Source organism: Cebidichthys violaceus, unplaced genomic scaffold (assembly GCF_023349555.1).
Source record: "Cebidichthys violaceus isolate CVI_PGR_0920_01 unplaced genomic scaffold, fCebVio1.0.p SCAF_5, whole genome shotgun sequence".
Classification (NCBI taxonomy): domain Eukaryota; kingdom Metazoa; phylum Chordata; class Actinopteri; order Perciformes; family Stichaeidae; genus Cebidichthys; species Cebidichthys violaceus.
This window is the reverse complement of record NW_027176705.1, coordinates 15902482-15924253: the sequence shown is the minus strand read 5'-3', so window position 1 is coordinate 15924253 and position 21772 is coordinate 15902482. Positions and strand designations below refer to the sequence as shown.

General features: G+C 41.3%; 1 protein-coding gene across 4 annotated transcripts in view; it reads right to left on the bottom strand.

The window, feature by feature from the left end:
* cdkl5 (cyclin dependent kinase like 5) overlaps nt 1-20278 on the bottom strand; it is a 31490-nt gene extending 11212 nt beyond the window's left edge. For 3 of the 4 annotated variants that reach the window (XM_068730299.1, XM_068730302.1, XM_068730301.1), the window contains exons 1-12: nt 19835-20278; nt 16400-16765; nt 14516-14550; nt 6860-6905; nt 6639-6775; nt 6111-6231; nt 5938-5997; nt 4963-5053; nt 2633-2735; nt 1682-1768; nt 1012-1092; nt 703-872 (exon numbers count right to left, since the gene is read on the bottom strand). In XM_068730299.1, coding sequence (XP_068586400.1) covers nt 703-872; nt 1012-1092; nt 1682-1768; nt 2633-2735; nt 4963-5053; nt 5938-5997; nt 6111-6231; nt 6639-6775; nt 6860-6905; nt 14516-14550; nt 16400-16436 — 968 coding nt within the window. In that variant the 5' untranslated portion in view covers nt 16437-16765; nt 19835-20278. Of the gene's footprint in view, nt 1-702; nt 873-1011; nt 1093-1681; nt 1769-2632; nt 2736-4962; nt 5054-5937; nt 5998-6110; nt 6232-6638; nt 6776-6859; nt 6906-14515; nt 14551-16399; nt 16766-19638 lie in introns of all 4 variants that reach the window. The other variant, XM_068730300.1, reaches the window with a different exon arrangement.
* Between the last annotated feature and the right edge of the window lie 1494 nt (nt 20279-21772).

The window sequence follows — 21772 nt, the reverse complement described above, 5'->3', positions numbered from 1 at the left end:
GATTCTCACCTCAGCTCTTATCCCAACAATCCTACTTCTGCTTGGGAATAACAACATACTTAAGTTGGAATAAATCTATATTTGGATGTGACATCTTCTCTCAGGAAACAATGCTTACGTCAAGAAGCAAGCACTGGAGCCATTATAGCGAATTGCTGTGATTTATTCACTTTAAATGACAAAAAGAAAATCAGCTTTCTAAAGAAAATTCTCAAGAAAAGTCTGAACAAAAACTGTGAAGTGCTTTGAATCAAGGGCCACAAGAGTCATATACATTTATTTTTTACAGAACAGGCTGAGGCACATCTTTTGAATATTAGTAAGCATGCGCTGCGGATATACACGGCAGCAAGATGACGATGATGAAGAGCCAACTTCTTGGGCTTGAAAGGTTGTACTCTGTGTAAATGTACAGAATGATATCTTTAAAAGGGAGCTTACTACAGTATCGTGAGTCCTTGTGAAACAGATGGAGGATATGTTTGGGCAAGCATGGGCAGTATATATAGTCTCATTGATCATAGTTTATGAAAGACCTATACAACCATATACTGTACTGTGACATGATAAAGAGTTTTTGCTATACCCTCAATATCATCCAGCCCTAGTCCCTGTGTTCACTTAGTGGAACTAAAACAACAGGATTGTAAAGAAGACTGCATGTCGAAGCTGTGACAGAGAGTAAAAATAAAGGAGTCGGACCTCGTGGGGACTGTGTTCTCTCCATGATGGTGTGTTTTCCTCTTGGAGGAGCGCGGCGGGTTGGGAGACGCAGGAGGAGGCCTCTCTGCCTGCCTCAGAGGCTGGAAGGCCGGATGGTTCAAACTCTGCTCAGTCAGGTAACGCTCAGTCGGGTTTAGCAGCAACAGGCTCTGATGGGAAACGTGTATTGATACCAATGTTAATGATTGACAAAGGTTAACAAGAGCAAAAGAGGACAGATTCATGATGGACAACACAACAGGTCCATGCAAATTCAATTGAACACATTTTGAGTTTGAGATCTTTTACCTTCATCAGATCCAACATCAAACCACTCAAGATGCCTTGGTACCTTCTCTCCAAAGTCTGAGGATGAGCGACTGAAGGAAACTGGCAAGCACACACACACACACACGCACACACACACACACACACACACACACACACACACACACACACACACACACACACACACACACACACATCAAATTTGTATCGAAACTGAACTTTTCAGTGCATTTGAAATTACTAACATTTCCAACATACAGTAGATGTTCCTGCCAGTAAAAACCATCTCTCAGTTCAAATCACACAGAAATCTATCAGTGGATCACACTAAACAAACTACCAAATCACACACACACACACACACACAGACACACACACACACACACACACACACACACACACACATACACACTCACAAACAAAGTCTTGTTCGGCCTTCTGGGACATTTTCTCTTGTTGCTAAACTGAACACCAACCACCTATCTCATGAGTCATAGCAATCCACTCAGTCATGGTGCTGGGAACACTGCCACAATAGAGAGCGAGAGAGAGAGAGAGAGAGAGAGAGAGAGAGAGAGAGAGAGAGAGAGAGAGAGAGAGAGAGAGCGAGAGAAGGAGACAGAGCTGCAGAAAGAAGTGGAAGGGGGTAAAAACAGGGAGGAGGAGGAGGAGGAGGAGGAACCTTTCCTACCCTGATTCCATGAAAGCGAGGGTTGTTGTAGAAGAGTTTCATCTGCTCTGCAGGAAGTGGCCCCAAAACCTTCTGGATGGTGAAGAGCTGGAGGTAAATAAAGTGATGCAGCGTCACAGTTAATGTAGTGTGGCAGTAGACTTCATTCAGTCACCAACAAGTCTCTTTTTTTTTTAACTGTATGTACATTGAAGTTGGAAACAGCTGCTGACAAAACAATTTCTTGATTTAGTGCACACATTGAGAGGTGTTTCCAAGTATCGACTTTCAAGTCAATATGGACGTGTAGTGTTTAAAGTGCTGCAAAACAAAGGACATTTTACAATATATGGTGCATTTCCATGGTAACAAGGCAAAATCTACCTGTTAATGTAAAACGATCAAACATCTACTGAATTGACATTGAGGTGATTCTTTTTGTCTGTCAACTATATGGATATTGCTGTTGTCATGCTAGTAAAGCTTAATTAAACAGCCAGCAGTTACAGAGCAACAGGTGCATTCATTTGGATTGTGAATTGATAAATGCAAGTCCAACATTCACACTCCTTTTAGCTCTGGTTTGGTCTCCACCAACTCCTAAAGGAAGTATAACTGTCCCTTTAGCAGCTAAATGCTCCACTGTCTTCCTAAGCTAGTTGCTAATGTTGTCTTTTAGGAGCTTCTTGCTGAAAACAGCTGCCAAAAGCAAGCATGCTTATTTCGTCTGATGCATACGTCATTCTTGTCCTGGTGTTTGGTCAAAAGACCTGTGGTTTTCATCTCACACGGTTTCACACCACTGTGAAACTCTCCCTTTAAAAATGCTTTTTTTTATTACATGACAAAAAATATATATTTCAAGCCCAAATTGTCTCTTCGTCATTTGCAGAGAAAAGAACGAGAGGAACAAATACGTTTCCGTTGATTCATTTTCTGTCGGACTAATGGACCTCTTGTTTCTTTACCAACCTGGTCTATCTCACTCTCTCCTGGAAACAAGGGCTGTCCGTCACTCAGCTCCCCGAGGATACACCCCACCGACCACATGTCCACCGCCTTTCCATAGGGGGCCCTGAGATGGAGCGAGAGAGAGAAGACGGCAATGAGAGTGATGGTGATGAGGGTGATGTTACTGGTGGTGGTGGTGGTGGTGGTGGGGCGGCAAAAATAAAGGTTGGACGCTGTGTTCCTGGTGGAGACGCACATAAAGAAGATGGTCATTTCTAAGGGAACGGAGCTGAAGAGTCTGGTGAGAAATGGCGAGAGATCTGGCAGCAGAGAAGCAGAGGAGCGGTGGTGTTGGAGGGAGAGAGTATTTGAGTGGGCGGCATTCAAATGCTGTCTCAATAAATGTTCCAGGGCATTTACTAAATCAGGCTACAGCAGTGAGGCTAGATGACGTTCAGCTGTCTCCAAGCTAGAATGGACATTTAATGCAGCAAAAAGCCTCAAAAACAAGACAAGAAACAGAAATTGTCTCTCGGGGTACGGTGTGGTTTGTGCACGGTGATTTGTGTCATAATGTCGAGGCAAGTAAATCATCCAATGTGATCTGATGATTTATGGGACTGAACCGTGTGCACAAAAACATATACAAAAATAACATAGCTTTTATATAATAATAATAATAATAATCATAAATAAAACTAATTTATTTTGCAATATTTTAGAGCTTACCAGAACTGCTGTGTTTTTTTTTTGTTTGTTTTTTTTACATTGACTTCATTTCCATAAATTTCACCTTGAGAAAAATTCCCTACTTTGTAAATATAAATAAACAATTAAACACTGGATTATCAAAGAAATGGAGACCTAAAAAAACAGAGATGTTTGTTTTTAACATCATGAAAGCTGATTTGGAGACACCAGATTTCACTAGACAGGGACAATATGTTAGATGTGACTTGCTGTTCCTAGAACTGCTAATATCTATATGTAGCATATTTTAGTGTGTCAACAACTTACACAGTCTCATACTGGAGATGCACTAATCTGCAATGCCAGATCATTCTGGACTAGAGCTGCAAAATTCCACATTATTGATTATGGGAATTAATAGGGTATGATGGGAATATTTGGCTGATATTACCATATCATAAGCAGACATAAGCCATTCGTTTGTCAAATACATACACTGTAAAATGTGCCATGTGGTGAGTTAGCAAACTAGCAAGTTAACTAATGACGAAAGTGGGCTGACAATGTGGGCTGTGTTTAAAGTGGAAAAAAAACTCATTTCTAAATGTTTTACAACGAGGAATGAATGGAAATAGATTGATTAATGAATGAATTAATTATTCCTCAATCAGCTGCAGGACAATCAAGCTACTTCCACGTGCTAACAGCTAGCTGGCAAAAACGAGCAGAAGGTGTTAACAAGTTCTAAAGTGTGTAATTCGCTTTAAGCTAATATCTGCTGGTTAACTGTAATATCGTAATATAAATATCAAATATATCCACTACAGTAATGTAACCAAAACTTACATGAAAGCAGGTAGTGCTTTGGCTCAGTGCAGTAGCGTTGGCAGCAGTGTGGGCTGCGCATGTGATGGGAGAATGCACTGTGCATGCAGAGGGCTGAAACTTGACTGAATTCTTATTTAATGCAGTGCTGGAAAATCATCTGTGTGTGATGGGAGAGTGCTGTTGAATGCAGCGCATGGTTAATATTCAATTAAATGGGTTTACTTTTAACCAAAACATGTCCTAGTATTATTTTTCCACCTCTAAAAAAGGTTCACCAATAAAAAAAAGTATGATTTTTAGATATAATTCCAAATTCCCGAGCTTCCCAGGGAAACTTTCCAGCCCTTTGCAACCCTATTTTAGACACAATTGCCCGGCAATTTCAGCCTGACACATTTGGGATTTTTGGTCTCAGTTTGTAATGATGATGATAATGACGAGCGCTTCAGTTACAGTTTCTTTGGTATCATTCTGTCTCTTTATCAGTTACAGTATTCAGTCATGGCATGCAGTTGACTACAGTTTTTAGTTCCACAGCAATCCTTGGCCTCATGTTTCCTTACAAAAATGATTCAAATGACTTCTTCACAGTGAGTTTGATAGATTTTTAATTTGGGAAAATGAGCGCACTGACATCTGATTGGTCGACTGATAACCTGAACTGAGGTATTGGGAACGGTAGAGAAAGTGATGGATCAGTGTGTCCCTATCTCGTACAACAACTGGTGCTCAACTGAATGAGGTCATTTTCTCGTTCTCCTTGTTTCTCAAGTGGTGTCCTACACACACACACACACACACACACACACACACACACACACACACAGACTCACCCCAGCAGCAGCTCAGGCGAGCGGTACCACCTTGTAGCCACATACTCAGTGTAATTGGCATCTGTTCCCTCAGACAGGTTACGAGCAAAACCTGAGCCAGAGGAAGATGGAAATGAACACATTACTGGTTTTTTTAGACATCCAGTGCTCTGTGATAAATACAAATGGCTAATTAGAAAGAAGAAAGTGCAATCAACAGTCAAATCGTTTGGACAGCTACAGTAACAACATGGCCATCATCCTATGTGACCAGACTCTAATTAGTTATGCCACTGCAGGCGGGCTGAGGCCATGCTTCAGATAACTGGTGCACAGAGAGTCCGTTTTAAGCAAGGAAAATCACAATAAACAGAATGTCAGCTCCAACAGTGAATAACAAACAAATCTCACCCTGGCTGACTCAGTAGGATTGCATTAGAAAGAATTATGCAAAGCTAACTGACTGTGGGATTTTGCAAACAAATGTAGCATATACCTGGGAGATTGTAAAATAATAATAAAAGAAAAATGCTGCATCAATACAATCTGTCAGTATTTTACAGGGGACACAGGTGCCCAACATTAACTTGACTTTCTTGACATATAACTCTGAAGTGCGTTTTATAGAGCTTAGTGGCTGCTTCCCAGTGGCAAAATTGATCCTCACAACTCACATGGTGACAAATTAATGGCGGGTGAACCGAGCCCAAAATACCAAACAGGCAAAACTGAAATCACAGATATAATCGCAAAAATCACAGATAATTTGACAGCAATACGACGAATGTGCACATACAGCAGCGTGTCTAATAAACCAGTTAAAGCTGGTTCAGTTGGGTAAACGCGTGGATTTTTACAAGCAATTCCCTTTATTTGACAAGGGCAAGCGTGCAAGTGTGTTTTTTTTTTTTACCGCACTGCACATGGAAATTTGAACAACTCAACATGAAAAATATGGCTGCTGTATAGAACAGAAGGATGAGACCGAAGACTCACCAAAGTCACAGAGTTTAAGGACGTCCTCGGAGCTGATGAGGAGGTTCTCCGGCTTGATGTCTGAAACACAGACACAGACAAAATGCACATTTTAAAACTTAGCACCCGACTGAGTGACACTGATATTTTTTGCAGCAGATACGGACATATAGAAGTAAAGACAAACTCTTCACCTCTGTGCACTATCTCATTCGTGTGACACCAGTTGATGGCTTTGATGAGCTGGTAGATGTAGCTGCGGACTTTATCAGGCGGTGCGCCGTTGGGCAGTTCCTCTAGTAGTTCCAGCATGTTCTGCAAACCACAAGACAGAGCTGCAGGTTTGACTGTTCATACTGTTGATTGTGTGAGAATGTGCTTCAGAATCGGTACGTTGCCCGAGATAATTCTCACAGTGGGGGGCATTTCTCTCCTCTTTCCTTCTTTCCTTTTTTTAAACCCTGACCAGGAGAGCGAGAGGGGACATGCTAAAGTGACTGAAAATAAACCTGTCAGGAAGTAAACATTTAACTGGATACCCTGGCAACACAGTGGGGAATACCATTTTTCACCAATAGTTCTTATGTTGCCATGGTGATGCTTCTTTTTTTTTATGCTTAACTGAGCAGTCTCAGCATCCTGAAAGTCGGAGCCTGGATAAAGCAGAGTGGCGATGAGAATTCATGTGTGCATGTAGCATGACATAATGCTGAGGAGCTGACCCTCTCCACGTATTCGAAGACGAGGTAGAGTTTCCCCCTCCTGCGAAAAGCCTCCTTCAGCTCCACGATGTTGTCCTGCTTCAGTGTCCGAAGCATCTTCAGCTCCCGAAGCGTCGTCTCCTTGACCTCCTCATTTTCTGTGCGGAAATGAAAGAGACAGAGATGATACCGCTTGCTCCTCTTTCTCTCTCCCTCCTCGTCTCCTTCCCTCCCTCGCTCACCTTCGCTGTCTTTGAACTTCTTAATGGCCACCAGCTCATTGGTTTCCTGCGAAGATAAGAGGACGTGTGTTGTGTTATGAAGAAATAAATCAATTTGTTGGGTCAACAAGGCGACGTTCCGAGATAGGTGGCCGTGATAGGAAGACGCATCAAACATTAAAAATCAGACCGAATAGATGGAAAGTTTTTGTAGAACAAAAGGTGAAAAAGACAAATGAGAGAAACGGTGCAGATATTTAAATTAATTTCCTGTCCACATGAAGAAAAAAAAAGATGTGTGCCCAAGTTGCCGGTAGTGGCAACGCAACAGCCGTGCTGTGTGCTCTCATTTCAATTATTTTACCACAGGGCTTTCACACACAAAAAACCCCCCTAAAACCCTTGGCATAGTTAATATGCATCATAAATCTCCTTCAGCTTCTTGCAGCTTGCTCTGGTTGACCTTGTTGAATTTTGCAAGCTGGTTTGGATGCAGATCCAGAGATTTGCCGAGGCTTTGTTTCAAAGGCTGCGCTGCAGCTTTTGACATCAAGTATATAGTGTGCGGTTTAACTGGAAAAGGGTTTAGGTTTTGTTGCAGCATTTCACGGGTCAAGAACATCAGATATGTGTTTGCAAACACGATACTCATAAAATGATAGCATATGTTTTCATATACACTTTATCAGGATTTCTGCTGCCTATACATCCATGGTGGGGGTCGGGGAATTATGCAAAATGCAGCGAAAGCAACCAGAAAGAAATCATGGTTTTACCACTTTTTTTCTCTCTCAGTAGAATATATAAATAAAATAAAAGCTCCTCATTAACAAAAATGTAGATTATGGATAGGTTTTGAAGACCTAAAAGAATAGTGCAAAAAGTTTGCCAGGCTTTCCTAGACAAATGGCTTTGGATGGAGAATCCATCACACACATTGCACTGCAGGCATATAACAGCGTGAGCTTTTTTTCCACAATACATCTGATTAATATCTGGCTTATTTTGCTGACAACAGCAACAATTTTGTAGATGCTTTTAAAACCGAGTGGGGTCATTGAGTGGACCTATCGTTGCTTTAGCCTGTGTTAAAGTTACTGCTATGTTTCCTAGCGTAGTATTTCCTGTTTTATTTTGAAAGACTAACTCCTCCTGACGTTTCACTTCTCGCCCACACACCAGACCTCTGTTCACCTGTTCCCACTTCCCCCATTAGTTAGTTACTGTATACATACAGTGGGCCATTTCCTTTGTTGCATTGTTTTTTGGAGTTTTGCTTCGGTTTCCTGTTTCCTTCCTGCCTTCTGGACTCCATGCCTGTAAGCTACTTCCTGCTGTCTCCTCATCTGCATCTGCACTTGAGTTCTTCTCTTGCTACCTGCCCTTCAAAACCGTAACATGTTACTAGCTAATGTTTCAAACTGGTGTTTGAACTACAGCTGTCAGATGTCATGTGCAAACGTACTTATGTTTGAATATTTTATTTTCCAGCAAAATGTGTTAATTTCTAAATTCTGGGAAATATCGGCCTGCATCGATTAAATGGAAAACCTGGTCTGGTTAATCTTAACGTTGGATGCTGAGGCTGGCGTGGGTGACAACAGCGGTCCAGAGATAATTACACCCTCTGTCTCCGTCCTCTGCATGTTCTTCTATTGTCCTTTTGTTTACGGAGGGTCAGACAACAGAGTCGGCCTCAGTGTCAAAGAGGCCACGCGGTGAGGAGCTGCACGCCACGGCCAGCGCTCCGGCTCACACAAGCCAATTGTTTAACTGACAACTCTTTAATTAGAGTTGTCTATTCACAGATGTTCACACAAGAGATGAATGAAATTAAACCTGGATTTATAGCCCGAAATTAGTTTCCAGTGAAGGGAAATACATCTGAATAGCAAACGGGGAGATTTACTGTGTTTACCAAGCAAAATAAGATTTAAAAAAAAACTCATAACGGGTGACATTTCAAACTATGTGGCAGCACCTTGTAATGTGCTGATGATGCTTATGCTCAAGTGTGACATCTCTGCCCTCAACTGATTTACCTTTTTGAGCCACTGTTAAGTCAGCACACCTATAAATAGCCTCAGGCTTGCTAATTTTCTGCTGATGACATGAACAGCCCCCCTGATTGTCACAAAGGAGTAGAGCTTGAACATTTCACATCAGCCATGATGTGTTACTGCATGCCATGGGTTGATAAATGCTAAAAAAAAAAAAAAAACAGGCTACTATACACTCTGCCATTATAAGCGGTGCTGCAGTTATCATTTCACATCAATACTTGTCTATAGAGAGAGGTCGTCATAATTATGATGCTAGAAGGGGAAATGTGGGAATCTTTGTTAAATGGACTGCACTTATATATTTTTGCATCTCTACATTAACGGACACAAAGCCTTACGATTGGCCTTTCTTTAACTCATGGTCCTATTATACTCATCTCATTCTCTCCCTCAAAACCCATTTTGTGTTCTGTTGTCTTTGTTTATCCTTGTGTAGGCCTTCAACATATACAGTATATATTGAGTGGAAAATAAGGAAAATTGCAAATAAATGCCCGGTCTGGTACTCTCAATCAGACAAGTGATTCACTTTACAGTACAACTCATGAAACCTTTTGGTATCTTTTGTTGCAAACATGCTAAAAACAGACATTTTCATCACTTATTTTATCCATTAACAGATTAACAAAAAACATTTTAAATTAATATCACAAAGCTCATTGATGTTGTGATATACGTAGAATGACCACACTGCTGACCTAATGCTCATCAAAGCGGCATTCAAATTAAAACTGCTTCACACTGTGACAAAACCTCATTTAATACACAAGCAAAATCATTTATATCACTGCTGTGATCTTTTTCAAACGACATATGACAGTTCAAATTAACCAGAGCCCATGGTTGATGTCCTAAAACTGCTTAAAATGTTTCACCAACAGTCAAAAAAAAACAAAAGCATTCTGCTAACAAATATTTTAACTTTTAAACTTTTAAAGAAAATCAAGCAAAAGCCATGTTTTTACCTGATAAACCGCTAAAACAATTACTCAATTATCAAGGAGTCAGTGATGATCAACCACCAGTAGTTAAATAGCATCACTTCAGCACTACTGTACAGCACAGCGATAACGTATAGGCACCGGGAAACGCTGGCTAGCGTGTAGGTTGAGCTATTGCCACTCCCAACACACAAATTCAAGATAACACATAAGCCTCCACATACACACACACACACACACACACACACACACACACACACACACACACCCACATTCGCTAATACAACACTTCTAAAGTGGCGGAACATTGCACAAACGCCAGCACACGTTGGCTCGGCTAATTAAATGTGCCATCAAACACATACTGTACTGTAAAGTATACATAATTTATACAGGGACACACTCATAATGCATTTATTTTCTTGGTTGTACAGTTAGTCTCTTCTGAGTCACCTGGTTGGGTTTCAGCCCGGTGCCTATGATTCCCTCTCACAGGTCTGCTGTCGACTTCTAACAGGGTGACCCATTTACCATCGGCATAGTCTCCGTATTCAGTACCTTCCTCTGCATCTCCTCCTCTCCATCACACACACACACACACACACACACACACACACACACACACACACACACACACAAATACATACACACACACTATCTCTGCCACCTTTTTCTCTTTTGCCCTGCTTCCAGCTGAGAAAAGTAAAAATAACTGCTCTCTCGCAGCAAAGCTAAAAAGCTTTTATTGCCATGGTCTGAGTCTCTACATGTGAAAATGAATCCCCTACAACTGTTATATAAGTGGGAAACATGTCACCTCTTTGTAAGTTAGGCCAAAAGAAAGGATTTAAGAAAAACACACACTTTGACAGCTTGCATCCAAATTTTTATGAAATGGAGATTCGCCGGCAACCAAATCCACGGTCCAATAAAAGGAAAAGGAGCTTGAGACGGAAACATTATGAATTCCTGTTATTGGCTTTGGCTCAAGCATGAAAACATATTGAGGTTCAGCCACATTATTCACACGGCTTGTCATTTCTTTAATGATTGAGTTGTCCTACTTGTTGGTTCTTTCTCCCAGACTCTTTGCTTTCATTTTCCACGCGGCATTGAGCAATATGACACATATTTCTGCCGCTTTCATGACACAGAATAGAAGTCATAATCAAGAACTAGAAACTTCTGTCTCTCCCGCTCTCTCTCATCAAAAACAACCTAAGATAGCTGTTGCATACAAATAACATTTTGCAAGCCAAGTTATTTTTACTTGCATATTTGTTCCTCTCTAATCTAGTGCTGATGCAGAGAACATTTGTCTCTCAAAAGCAGCTTTTTACTTCAAACAAACTCCCCAATCCGTGCACACACACTGAGACAGACATCTTCGGAAGACGAGTGGAATGTGACAACAAATTTCAGATAAATTCACAGTCGCTTGCATTTTAACGCGCCCCATAATGTGGATGGTCCTTTGAGAGTTTATCTTTTATCTGCCTCTGCTGAGGTTTCATCTTCCACTCTAACCATCATGTTCTGCTTACCATGTCATTTTGTTCATGTTCCCAGAACACAAGCGTTTGCATATTTACGGGTTTCACTCAATGTATATAATTTATGGCTCATTTGAAATTTTCATGAGGCGTAGTGTGAAGAAAACTTGGTCAAGTGTAGGGCCTAAAATGAGAGAAACATGCACAAATGGCATAAGGGACCACGGGGCAAACACCAAGCACTCCCAGTACTCCATAATGAATCAGCCCAGTTTAGTTTCATCTCCCCTTCATCCATCATACAATGCAGTGTTTGCTATCAAGCACGTCTCCGGAACTTGATTCTGCACATTATTCATTTTCACTTAGAACTGAGGGCGGGGAAACAACGACGATGACCAAAAATGAAATCACATTCACAATCACAAATCTGTCTTTGCTGTTGAGTCGTCTCTGAGAAACACATTAGGATATCAGCGGCATTAAACATTTGAAAGATGCCTTTCTCCTCTCTCGTCGACTCTGCTGCGACTGTCACTCCTCCCACAGTAGTCGTTTCTCGCTCTCTCCGTGTGGACTGAGGTGTTTTTCACAAATATATTATGTCCATAAATGTATGAACCTTCACTGCAGAACGTTTTTGATTCATGCAGCTCAGTTTGATTTAGCGAAGAGGAGTGAAAGTATTTCCACACGTGAGAAATCTATCTGAGGTATATAGGTAACATGTATAAAGAGGTGAAGTGCGGGTCTATTTGAAGAAGAAGCCGTTCACTTTGATAGTTTCAGGTTGATTTTTACTCAAGTATCTCTGAACATTGATCTCTTACTATTCAGCCACCACAATCCACACGAGCTGACATCTGAGTTGATAAAAATGTTGATACACATTCTGAGTGGCCTTCAATTATCCCTGTGAGCTCAGAGCAATACGCTTCACGAGCAGCAGTGAGGGGTGCAGGCTGATGTGCGGATGCTTTTTGGCCTCTCTGGCTGCATTCAAGCAGGTTGGCTGTATGCAGTCTGAGAGGAATGCCTGCAGACAATGCTCAGGGCGAAATTACATTTAAAATACTGTATACATATATATATGTATATGTGTACAGTTAATAGTATCTTAAAAAGACACCAGAACTGAATCACATGGTTCTTTTTGTAAAGATGCAAATTCAACGATACTCTATAAAGAAAACTAAAATTATTAGTTATCCAACACATAGCATTCCTAGTTTTTGGTTTTATTATCATTACTCTACCTAACTTTAATTTGTTATCTGCTCGGTTGATTTAAATGTTGAAACTAAACCTAAACCTTTAGTAGAAACTAAAGTATGACACAAATCTATTTACTTTTACGAGGCAGCGTGGCTCAAACGCCCTTCCTGCATAAACAAATCTGTCCTGTTTTGCTCTCTTAGAACTAAATACAATTGTGAATGTTGCTCAATGTGACAGTATTAACTTACTAACTTCTGAAGCTAATGTCTGTTTTAAGAAAATAGTGCCTCCGGCTTGATGAGATGACATGATAATGGCTGTTATGCTGATGGTTATGGTGTGGTTTCAGCAGTACATTTGATAGCTGTTTAGACCCCTCCGTGTGAAGAGCACCTAAATTATTTATAATTACAATTTCCAAGTCTTAAATGAATGTATGAGTCTTCTCTTTCTACATTCTATAAATGATGTGTCATAGAGTAATGCAATGGCATGTCGTTGATGGGTCACCTGTACAGTAACTGCTTCTTTCATTCAGATTAAACTCAACAGGACTTTATTAACGAGGCCTTGAATGCAGGCGATAACAATAGTTTCAGTAATCTGCCATTAACCCAGTTACTGTCTGATCAGGCCAGGACATCACTTTGGTGTTTCAATGCTGATGTGTTCAGCCTCTGAGATTGTTTCTAAGTTTATTCACTCCTCACATACTTTGTGTAGCTTTCCAAACAAACTGCTCTTCCTGCTCTCTTTACAACGTAAGATTGACAACATGCCTGAGACTGTGTCAAAATGTCTCCGTGGCTCAATTTCATTGGAATAATCTGAATGAAACAACGAATGGAACACTTAAAGAAATCAAACTGTTGTGTACAGTCATTCCGCTAGTTCCAGAGGTTACACTCAACTGGTGGAGAGGTCACCAAGTTTGATTGCCAGCCATGACAGGATCTGGCTGCCTGGTAAATTGTGTGTGAGTGTGTGTGTGTGTGTGTGTGTGTGTGTGTGTGTGTGTGTGTGTGTGTGTGTGTGTCATGATGGCAGAATGTGGTCCTGGAGACACCTACTCTAACAGGAACAACCACTTACTGAAGTGTTTCTGAGTACTACGCCAGGTGTTTTCAAGTCTGTCTGTGGACAGAGTTTGTCAGTGCAAGACGCAGACACAAAACTTTACAGGTGTGTACCATACACTGTGTAAAACATGAACGGAGTCTCCGTGACATCACGCATTTCTGAAAAGCTGTGGTGAAGCTCAAAGTGGGCGGCTGCGGCCATCTGGGCAAAGAGGTGGATTGTCAGTGGAGCTGACGCAGCAGAAGAGACAGCTTGCAGCTAGCAACCAGGTACGGAACCCACCTGTCACTCCAAGCAGCCACACCCTCAATTATGCCTATAACTTTAAGCCTCAATTGAATGGAAACGGGGAGTTATATAAAAATTCACGCTTGAAGTAGGGGTGTAGGGAGTGGGGAAGGGGACATTGGCCTCCCCACCTGGTGTGAGCTCATCGCGAGATGATCTCTAGATCTCTTTGCAAAAACGGAAATTAGCGAGCGACGTTAGAACAAATACTCATGACACCAAACCATCTAGGAAGAAATGTGTGGAAGCTTTTTGGATTCGACACCATAGATGGGAAAAGTCGTTGATAAAATGTAGCAACTTTAGCATGGAGGTACCACAAAATGAACCCAGTTTGATAAGGCAACACTTTCAGTTTAACTTGCTTTTTGACAAGAGACCAGTTTTGTGGCTAATATTAACTAAGATATATGTGTAACTGCTGAGCCTGTTTGCTGAAGATAACTGAGATATTAGATATTGATGTTTACATTTGATTCTTCATCATCGTCAGATTTTCTTATTGAAACACATAGACTTCATATAACAATGATGCGAACCATAAATTTATATATTTTTTTTACAAATGAGCAGAAAGGAGAAATGCTGTCTTACCTTGTGTCTGCACTTAAGCACCACTCCATACGCTCCTGGAGAAAGAAATAGAGAGAAAGACACAAAAGATCAATAATATTTCAACATCTTAATTACTGTTTTGGTTCCGTACACCTCAAACAAACACGGTCATAAAAAAAACCAGTGCAGTAGGTGAGAACCACCAGAAACAATCGCTAATAGGTGAGGCAGAGGCTTACGTACTCTCCCACACACTCACACACACACACACACACACACACACACACACACACACACACACACAGTGTCCCTTTAGCTTTCAGCCATTGCTAAGCACACCATGTTCTCTGTTGATCATCCATATTTCAGATGTCGGGTCGTTGAGGTCCATGTTTTTTTTCGGAATGTCAGCCTGACTTGAAGTTAATTATTTAATTTTACAAACTGCTTTGGTTGCCATTCAAATCACACGATCAACCTAAGGTCCTGTTCCAGTTTGAATGTTTAATTCAAGCGGGGAACGAGGCGAGAACAAACAAATCGCCCCGCATGAATAAAACTAGCAGTAACATAAATATGAAGCGCAGTTAAATGATCCAGGAGACTGCATTGTTTGTCTGTTGAGTTGAGAAACATTGACAATGTCAAGTCAAATATTCAAATGGGAATCAATAATGGTAAAAATGATTTCCATTAACATGTGACAATTATTTAAAAAGATACACATCAAAAAAACAAGAGAAATGTTGCTGCTGTGGCTTTAAATGTCTCATCATTTAATTGCAGTTCTCATGAGTCTAACTCTCTGATTTATGTATCCTGACAAGCACCAATGTGGATCATAGTTAGTGAGAATTATCAACAGAACAACAAACACTCGGTTACTTTGTCTTCTCACATTAGAGTGGAGTCAGGGACGCAAGCCAGTCCAGTTCACTGAAACGAGCTACGAAATAAATCATTCCTGCTCGGTTTGATGTGTGAAGGACTGTGTGTGTGTGTGTGTGTGTGTGTGTGTGTGTGTGTGTGTGTGTGTGTGTGTGTGTGTGTGTGTGTGTGTGTGTGTGTGCGTGTGTGTACAGCTAGACTTAAAATATTATCCTCATTTATTTTGTTTTATGACCAGCCATCAATGCTGTCACTGGAGCAAGAGTTGATTCTCCTGCAAACACACACGGAAGCGCACACTGATGGATACAATCGAGGCTTATGCTCATCACCAACCTCATGAGATCTTTTCTAAAAAAAAAAAAAGTAAAAGTTTCCCGTGAGGAAATTCTGGTTAGGAAATATCCAATCCCTTATTATATCTTAAACTTGTCCATGGCTTAAACGTGTTCTAAATATACCCATAGAGTCTGATCAAATATTGGTATTGGGTGACCATGACGTGACTGTTACTGCACTAATCAAATTAGCGCTGTGGAAATGTACACTATCAAGACAACAGGCAACAATGGAGTTTGCATCAACGGCAAATTAATCAGGAAACAGGGAGGCTGCTTAACAAAGTCTGAGATATTTAAGATATAAAACAGGGACATATAGGAAAAAAGACCTGTCCAATATAAGCCTGTTTCAGATAAAGGTCCATTTCTCTTAGCAGTCGAGGTAAATAAAGGCCCTGGAAACTGTAGAATGGTACTGATGCTGTCGTTTTCTTCGTGAGGACAGTCTCGAAGGATTACATGCAAGCTCTCAGGCTCACAAACCCCTTTAAATACCCTCTGTATTGTGTACAAAAAATGAAGCAACGCCTGACAACTGTGATGTGCAGGTTTCAGCTGCACAATGCAAACTGCACCCTAGGCTGCTAAAACACACAGTAGATCTGACCTCATCTGATCACCAGGATCAGAGTTGTAGGCCTCACGTTCTGCGAACATGCAGTAAAGCCCTGCGCGCCGTGTAAAAACCACCCACCTTCTCCCACAATGCCAAGGACTTCAAACTTATTCATCACATCACCGAGGGGGGGGGGCTCCTCCAGCAGGTGAAATGAGCTGCTCTGGGTTTTTAGCGAGGAGACTCCTGCTTCGACCGGCGGCTGACGGAGTGAACTGTAGCGTCCAGGAGAAACGTCGTCTGACCACACTCCATCTTCACAACCTCTTCTGCTTCTCTCTCCCTCCCTCTACAGCTCTCCTTCAGCCCTGCGTGCTTTTTATGTCAGTTTTCTTTTATTTATGGATCTGACTCAAGTAGGTTCAGTTGTCTCCGAACTCCCTTTATTCCATGTCTTGAGGCGGTCCGTCTCGCGCTTATATCCCAACCTCCACACACTCGTACCTGCAGAAAAAAAAAAAAAAGGAGAAGCAAGGTTTTCAAACAGACTGTCAGAGGGTCACTCCAAGGTCCAACTTCCCATCATGCCTTGCACAGGCAGTGGCATGCTGGTGGTATTCCTGGCACAGATGGTGGCTAACTAGGGCAAGTGCATGTATAGAAAGGCAGCTTTTCCTTGAGGACACATTTAAATCATGGATGACTTAAGCATGACTTCCTCACACTCCTCATATTCCATCAGCCACACATTCAATCTGGAGGAGGCTGCAAGGCTGACAGTCTGAGGTGGATGTATAATGCAGCACTATTAAGCCATGCTTTACTCAGGTCTAACTTAGTCATTCGCTGCCGGTCAGTTACACCACCACTTTGGTCCAAACTGAAATATCACAACATCTTTTTGACTGGGTTGCGGTACAATTTTGTACAGATATCCATGGCGATAAGAGGATGAATCCTCAGGACTTCTGTGATCTCCAAATGTTTCCTTTAGTGCCGTCAACCGATCAAAGTTTTAATTTATCCAGTAAAATAGCTCAAACATTTCCGAGATGGGTTGGCAAAACGTTTGGTACAAGCATTCATTGTTTTTGATGAATCCTATAGTTTAGTGATTCTTTACCTTGTCCTCTTGCTCAACCAGCAGGTTGTCGATTGAGGTTATTATAGACATGTCTCAGCAACGACTGGATGGATTGCCATGACATTTGGTACAGACGATGTTTCTCTCACGATAAATGTCAATCCCCCATCAGCCTCAACTGTACTTTGTGTTTAGTGCTAACAGAGTGCTGCAGGGATGACATGTTTTTGTGGGCCAACCCCGAAAGTTAGCATCGCAATGGTTCCCTCGACAAAAAGCCAATGGGATTTTTTCCATTGGATTTTGGATTACTGCAGAACATGAGCTCTGTGTCAAACACAACGTTATGATACATTCTAAAACAAGATTCACAAATTAACACCACTTTTATGATTTTTTTAAGTGTCAATGCAATCGGCACAAGTACAAAAAACGTTGTGTGAAGGCAGACGAGTCAGACTGATGATGTTTTATAGTCTCATTTAGCCACTTCTTAGCAACGGCCTTTTTTTAAAACACGTAAAAACTTCAAAATTCACAAGAGGGCTAACTACTGACATATTCTATATCGTAGAGCAAAACGTTAAGATCTCTTTATCATGTTAACCACAGACCTTATTTCAGGCATCAAAGCGAAAATACATTTCCAAAACCACTGACTTCAAAAAGAGGGAACAGGAAGTACAAAAAAATGCAAAATCATTTCCTGGTTTAGGACACAGTGCTTTGGCACTCTATTAGCAAAACTAAAATGGTTAACATGGTAAAATTACATCTGCTCAGCATTCGCATGTTAGCATGGTCATGAGAGCATGTTAGCATGCAGATGTTAGCATTTAGCTCAAAGCAGCAACAGCCTCACACAGTATTAGATGGACTGCCATGAATTTTGTTAAACAAATTCATGTTCCTTTCTCTTCGGTGATCCTCTTTAATCGCCATCGTCAGCTCAAAATCTCTCCCAACACTGTGGTTTGTGAACAAATACCTGCAAAACTAAGGGCATTCCCATCAGCCTCAGCAGCACTTTGTGTTCAACCCACTGTATAATTACCTACAGCTCCCTGTTGCTGCCCCATTCAAGATGTTGAACTGGATGGGTTGAAATGTGCGATGATTAAACATTCTCACGACTTAAATTCTTCCTGTGGGGTCAAATGTATCCCTATACTTTCATTTCCACCATTTACCAAGATGCATGTTCTACATTTATAAACACTTAATGCTAAAAAATATTTTGTTTGAGGAAGACAAAAAAAAAAGATATCCCAAGGCTTACATCTCCTCCTGTCACACATCCAAAAACTGACCACGATTATTAAACGCCTCTTTTGTAATGCGAATGCTCTTGGACTGGAACCATCAAAGCTTCTCACAGTATCAGTCCAACTTCGTTTGTTCAACACTTGATTTATTCAGCAGTGCAAAAGCACTTTAATGTTGATTTGGCTCATGTGCCTGTGTGGGCGTTTTCCTATGCAGTGTGCACTCCACACAGCGAAGTCTTTCCAGGGGAAGTGATAAGGTGGATGTTGAGGCCATGGTCATTTAAAGGAAATGTTGCTGCCACTGGGGGAGTGATTAGATCCATATTGTATCGTCTCTGAATAGACCCTGCACCTGGAGCAGCCTATGCATTACTGCCTGTAATCGAGGAAGAATGTTCCTAAAAACTGGGTTCAGCACAGAGCAGGTTTATAGATAAGCTGCTGCACTCCTTCTTGCAGCCATCAGGCAGACAGCTGGTGCACGGACATAAGGTGGGGACGTCAGGGATGTCCAAAAAACCCTGACAGAATGGACTGGAGCAGTAATCTTCCTACAACACACGCCTGTTGGTGTCTCGCATGCAAAGCGAACGCACGGGAATGTGCGAGTTTGGGAGAGTGATTTTAATAAGCGGGTGCGTGCGTCCGCGTGCACGAGAAGATGTGTGTGCGTGTGTATATGAGGTGCGAGAGAGAGAGAAAGAGAGAGAGAGAGAGAGAGAGAGAGAGAGAGAGAGAGAGGATAGTAATGCTGCTCTCTCTGCATCGAAACTGCGTCTCTCTCATCGCTGCGTTGCGGAGCGCACCACCATTCCGTCGCTGTCCACGCGTTTCTCAGCCTACACATCGGCCAGAGCACACACCACAACGTAGTTCACGGACCATGTTCACGACAGTGTTGCACAACAATACCAACAAAACGACGTTTACCCATAAACCCGTGATTAGACATCGTTATAAGCACGCATAGAAAAACTCCCAAAACAATCCACGGCAGCCCGTCCATCAATAAAACCCCGTTTTACCTGCAGGTGTGACGTGTCGCCTGTGCGAGGTGAGACTGCTCGATCTGTGCAGCAGACAGCATCATGCCCATGAAAATGATGATGTGGGAAGGTGAAGAAACATCATGTGGAGCGACAGAGAGAGGGTGAAGAAGAAGAAGAAAAAAAAACGAGCCCCGGGCCTGTGCGTCGTGACACGATCAAATGTCCTACTCACTCAATCCCTGGTTGGAGACGAGACCGAATCCGCAGGCATAGCGCCGATGAGGGGGTCTCCATGTACCGTCAACAGTTCTTCAGAGGCTCCGTGTTCATAGCCTCAGCATCAGCTGGTTATAGCAGTAGCAAAAAAAAAAAAGAAAAAAAAAATCGTCATTCCTCTGAGCGACGCTGCGTACAGCCAATAGAAGCGCGGACGTATGCGCGTTCCAGCAGTCGTTTAACATCCACGAGCTGTGATAAAATACAACTTTGGCGTGGAATAAATGCGATCCAGCTCATCATTTTGTTACATTTTGAAACACGCCTGATGTTGTTCTCCCTGTTGTACTACAGCACATATTTCACACTGCCGGCTCCTGACATTGCTGCTGCATCAATCCATGTTGTGTCACTGATTCAAAATCTCCCTGCAGCTCGTCTCCGCTCGCTGCCACCTACACCCCCCCTTCATGACTGCACTAATTGGCGGATCAGTGTGAATTCACTGGATTCACAAACCCTGGGTCGGTGGGTTTCAGAATGAGCAGGTGTTCTGGATATGTTTGCACACGAGATGCTGCAAAAACACCATCTTCTACTTCTTCTTCTTCTTTCTACAGACCATGTGTTCTGTGTTTGACGTCCACACACTCCTTAGTTATTATTGGTTTCCCCTGTCCATCTGCCATAAATACCTCATTATAAGGGCATGATGTGTCATATAACTATAATAAAAGTACGAGAAAACGGTTCTTTTCATAAAGTCTTTTGATCATACATAATGACCCTTTGAATACTGTTATGAAATGCTTGTATGGTGCATTAGTGCGTTGTCATGCTGGTTGAGAGGGAGCTAACAGGCTCTTTATATAGAGCTTACTTTATAGACTGAGCTTTTAGAATGCATCATAGGTCAGATAAGAGGACATTTTAAATATAGATAGCATTAATGACTCAAGTTAAGGTACAAGTATAGTAAATGCAGTTAAGTTTTCACAAGTGGCCCATATGATGGGATAGTGACTCATCATTACTGATTACTGTGTGACGTGTTATTGCAGATATGAAGTGAGATTTTGCATTTAACTCCACATGAGACACATTTTGGCAGTGATAGTTTCAGGAATGAAAAATACTGTGTGGAAGAGGTTGTTCATCTTAAACCTGCATTCTTTACTTTTGCATCACACTACAGGTTGCAGATTAAGACGTTATAAACAAGCTAGATAAGATCAACTTTGTTGGTCCCATGGAAATTAGCCTTATTTTATTTATTATCATGTATTATTTGATATGCAGTTCTCACTGATCAAATGAAAAACAAAATTACAAATGAGCCAGAGTAAGCATAAAAGGAAAGTTTTTATCTGGTGATGAAAAATGTAAAGAATGGCCAAAAAGTACTTTACTTAAATTAAAAGTCATGTGAGATTGTAAATATGCACATATAATAGTTTAAAGTAACTCAACTTTCACCAGCTGCTTCGGCTATGGGAATGTATCAATATTTATAATCTATAAAGTAGGCTAATATATAATCATTAATGAATACTTTTGATACTTTTTCTGACAATAACGGAAGAATACAGGGCTTTTGCAACAGTCATTTTACACTGTGGTGTTAGTACTTTTAAAAGTATATAAAAAAAGGATCTGGGTACTTCTTTCAGCATTAATAATCAATAAACAAAGCACCAATTACTCTTAATTGGGCTGGTTCGTTGTAAGACTCAATCCACTAACGTGTTTTTTGGTGTGTCTTTTTCTTTTTTTTTTTCATTAGCAGCCACTTCTCACGTCTGCAGTTGTGTCTCTCCTGAGTCGTTCTCATCACCATGAAAAACAGGAAACAACACATTCAGTGTTTCTGTTTTCGTTCCCACACCACATGCAGTTTATTATAACAACCCAACATGAAACAATATCCGTCTCAGTTCAACGACTAATTAATAAT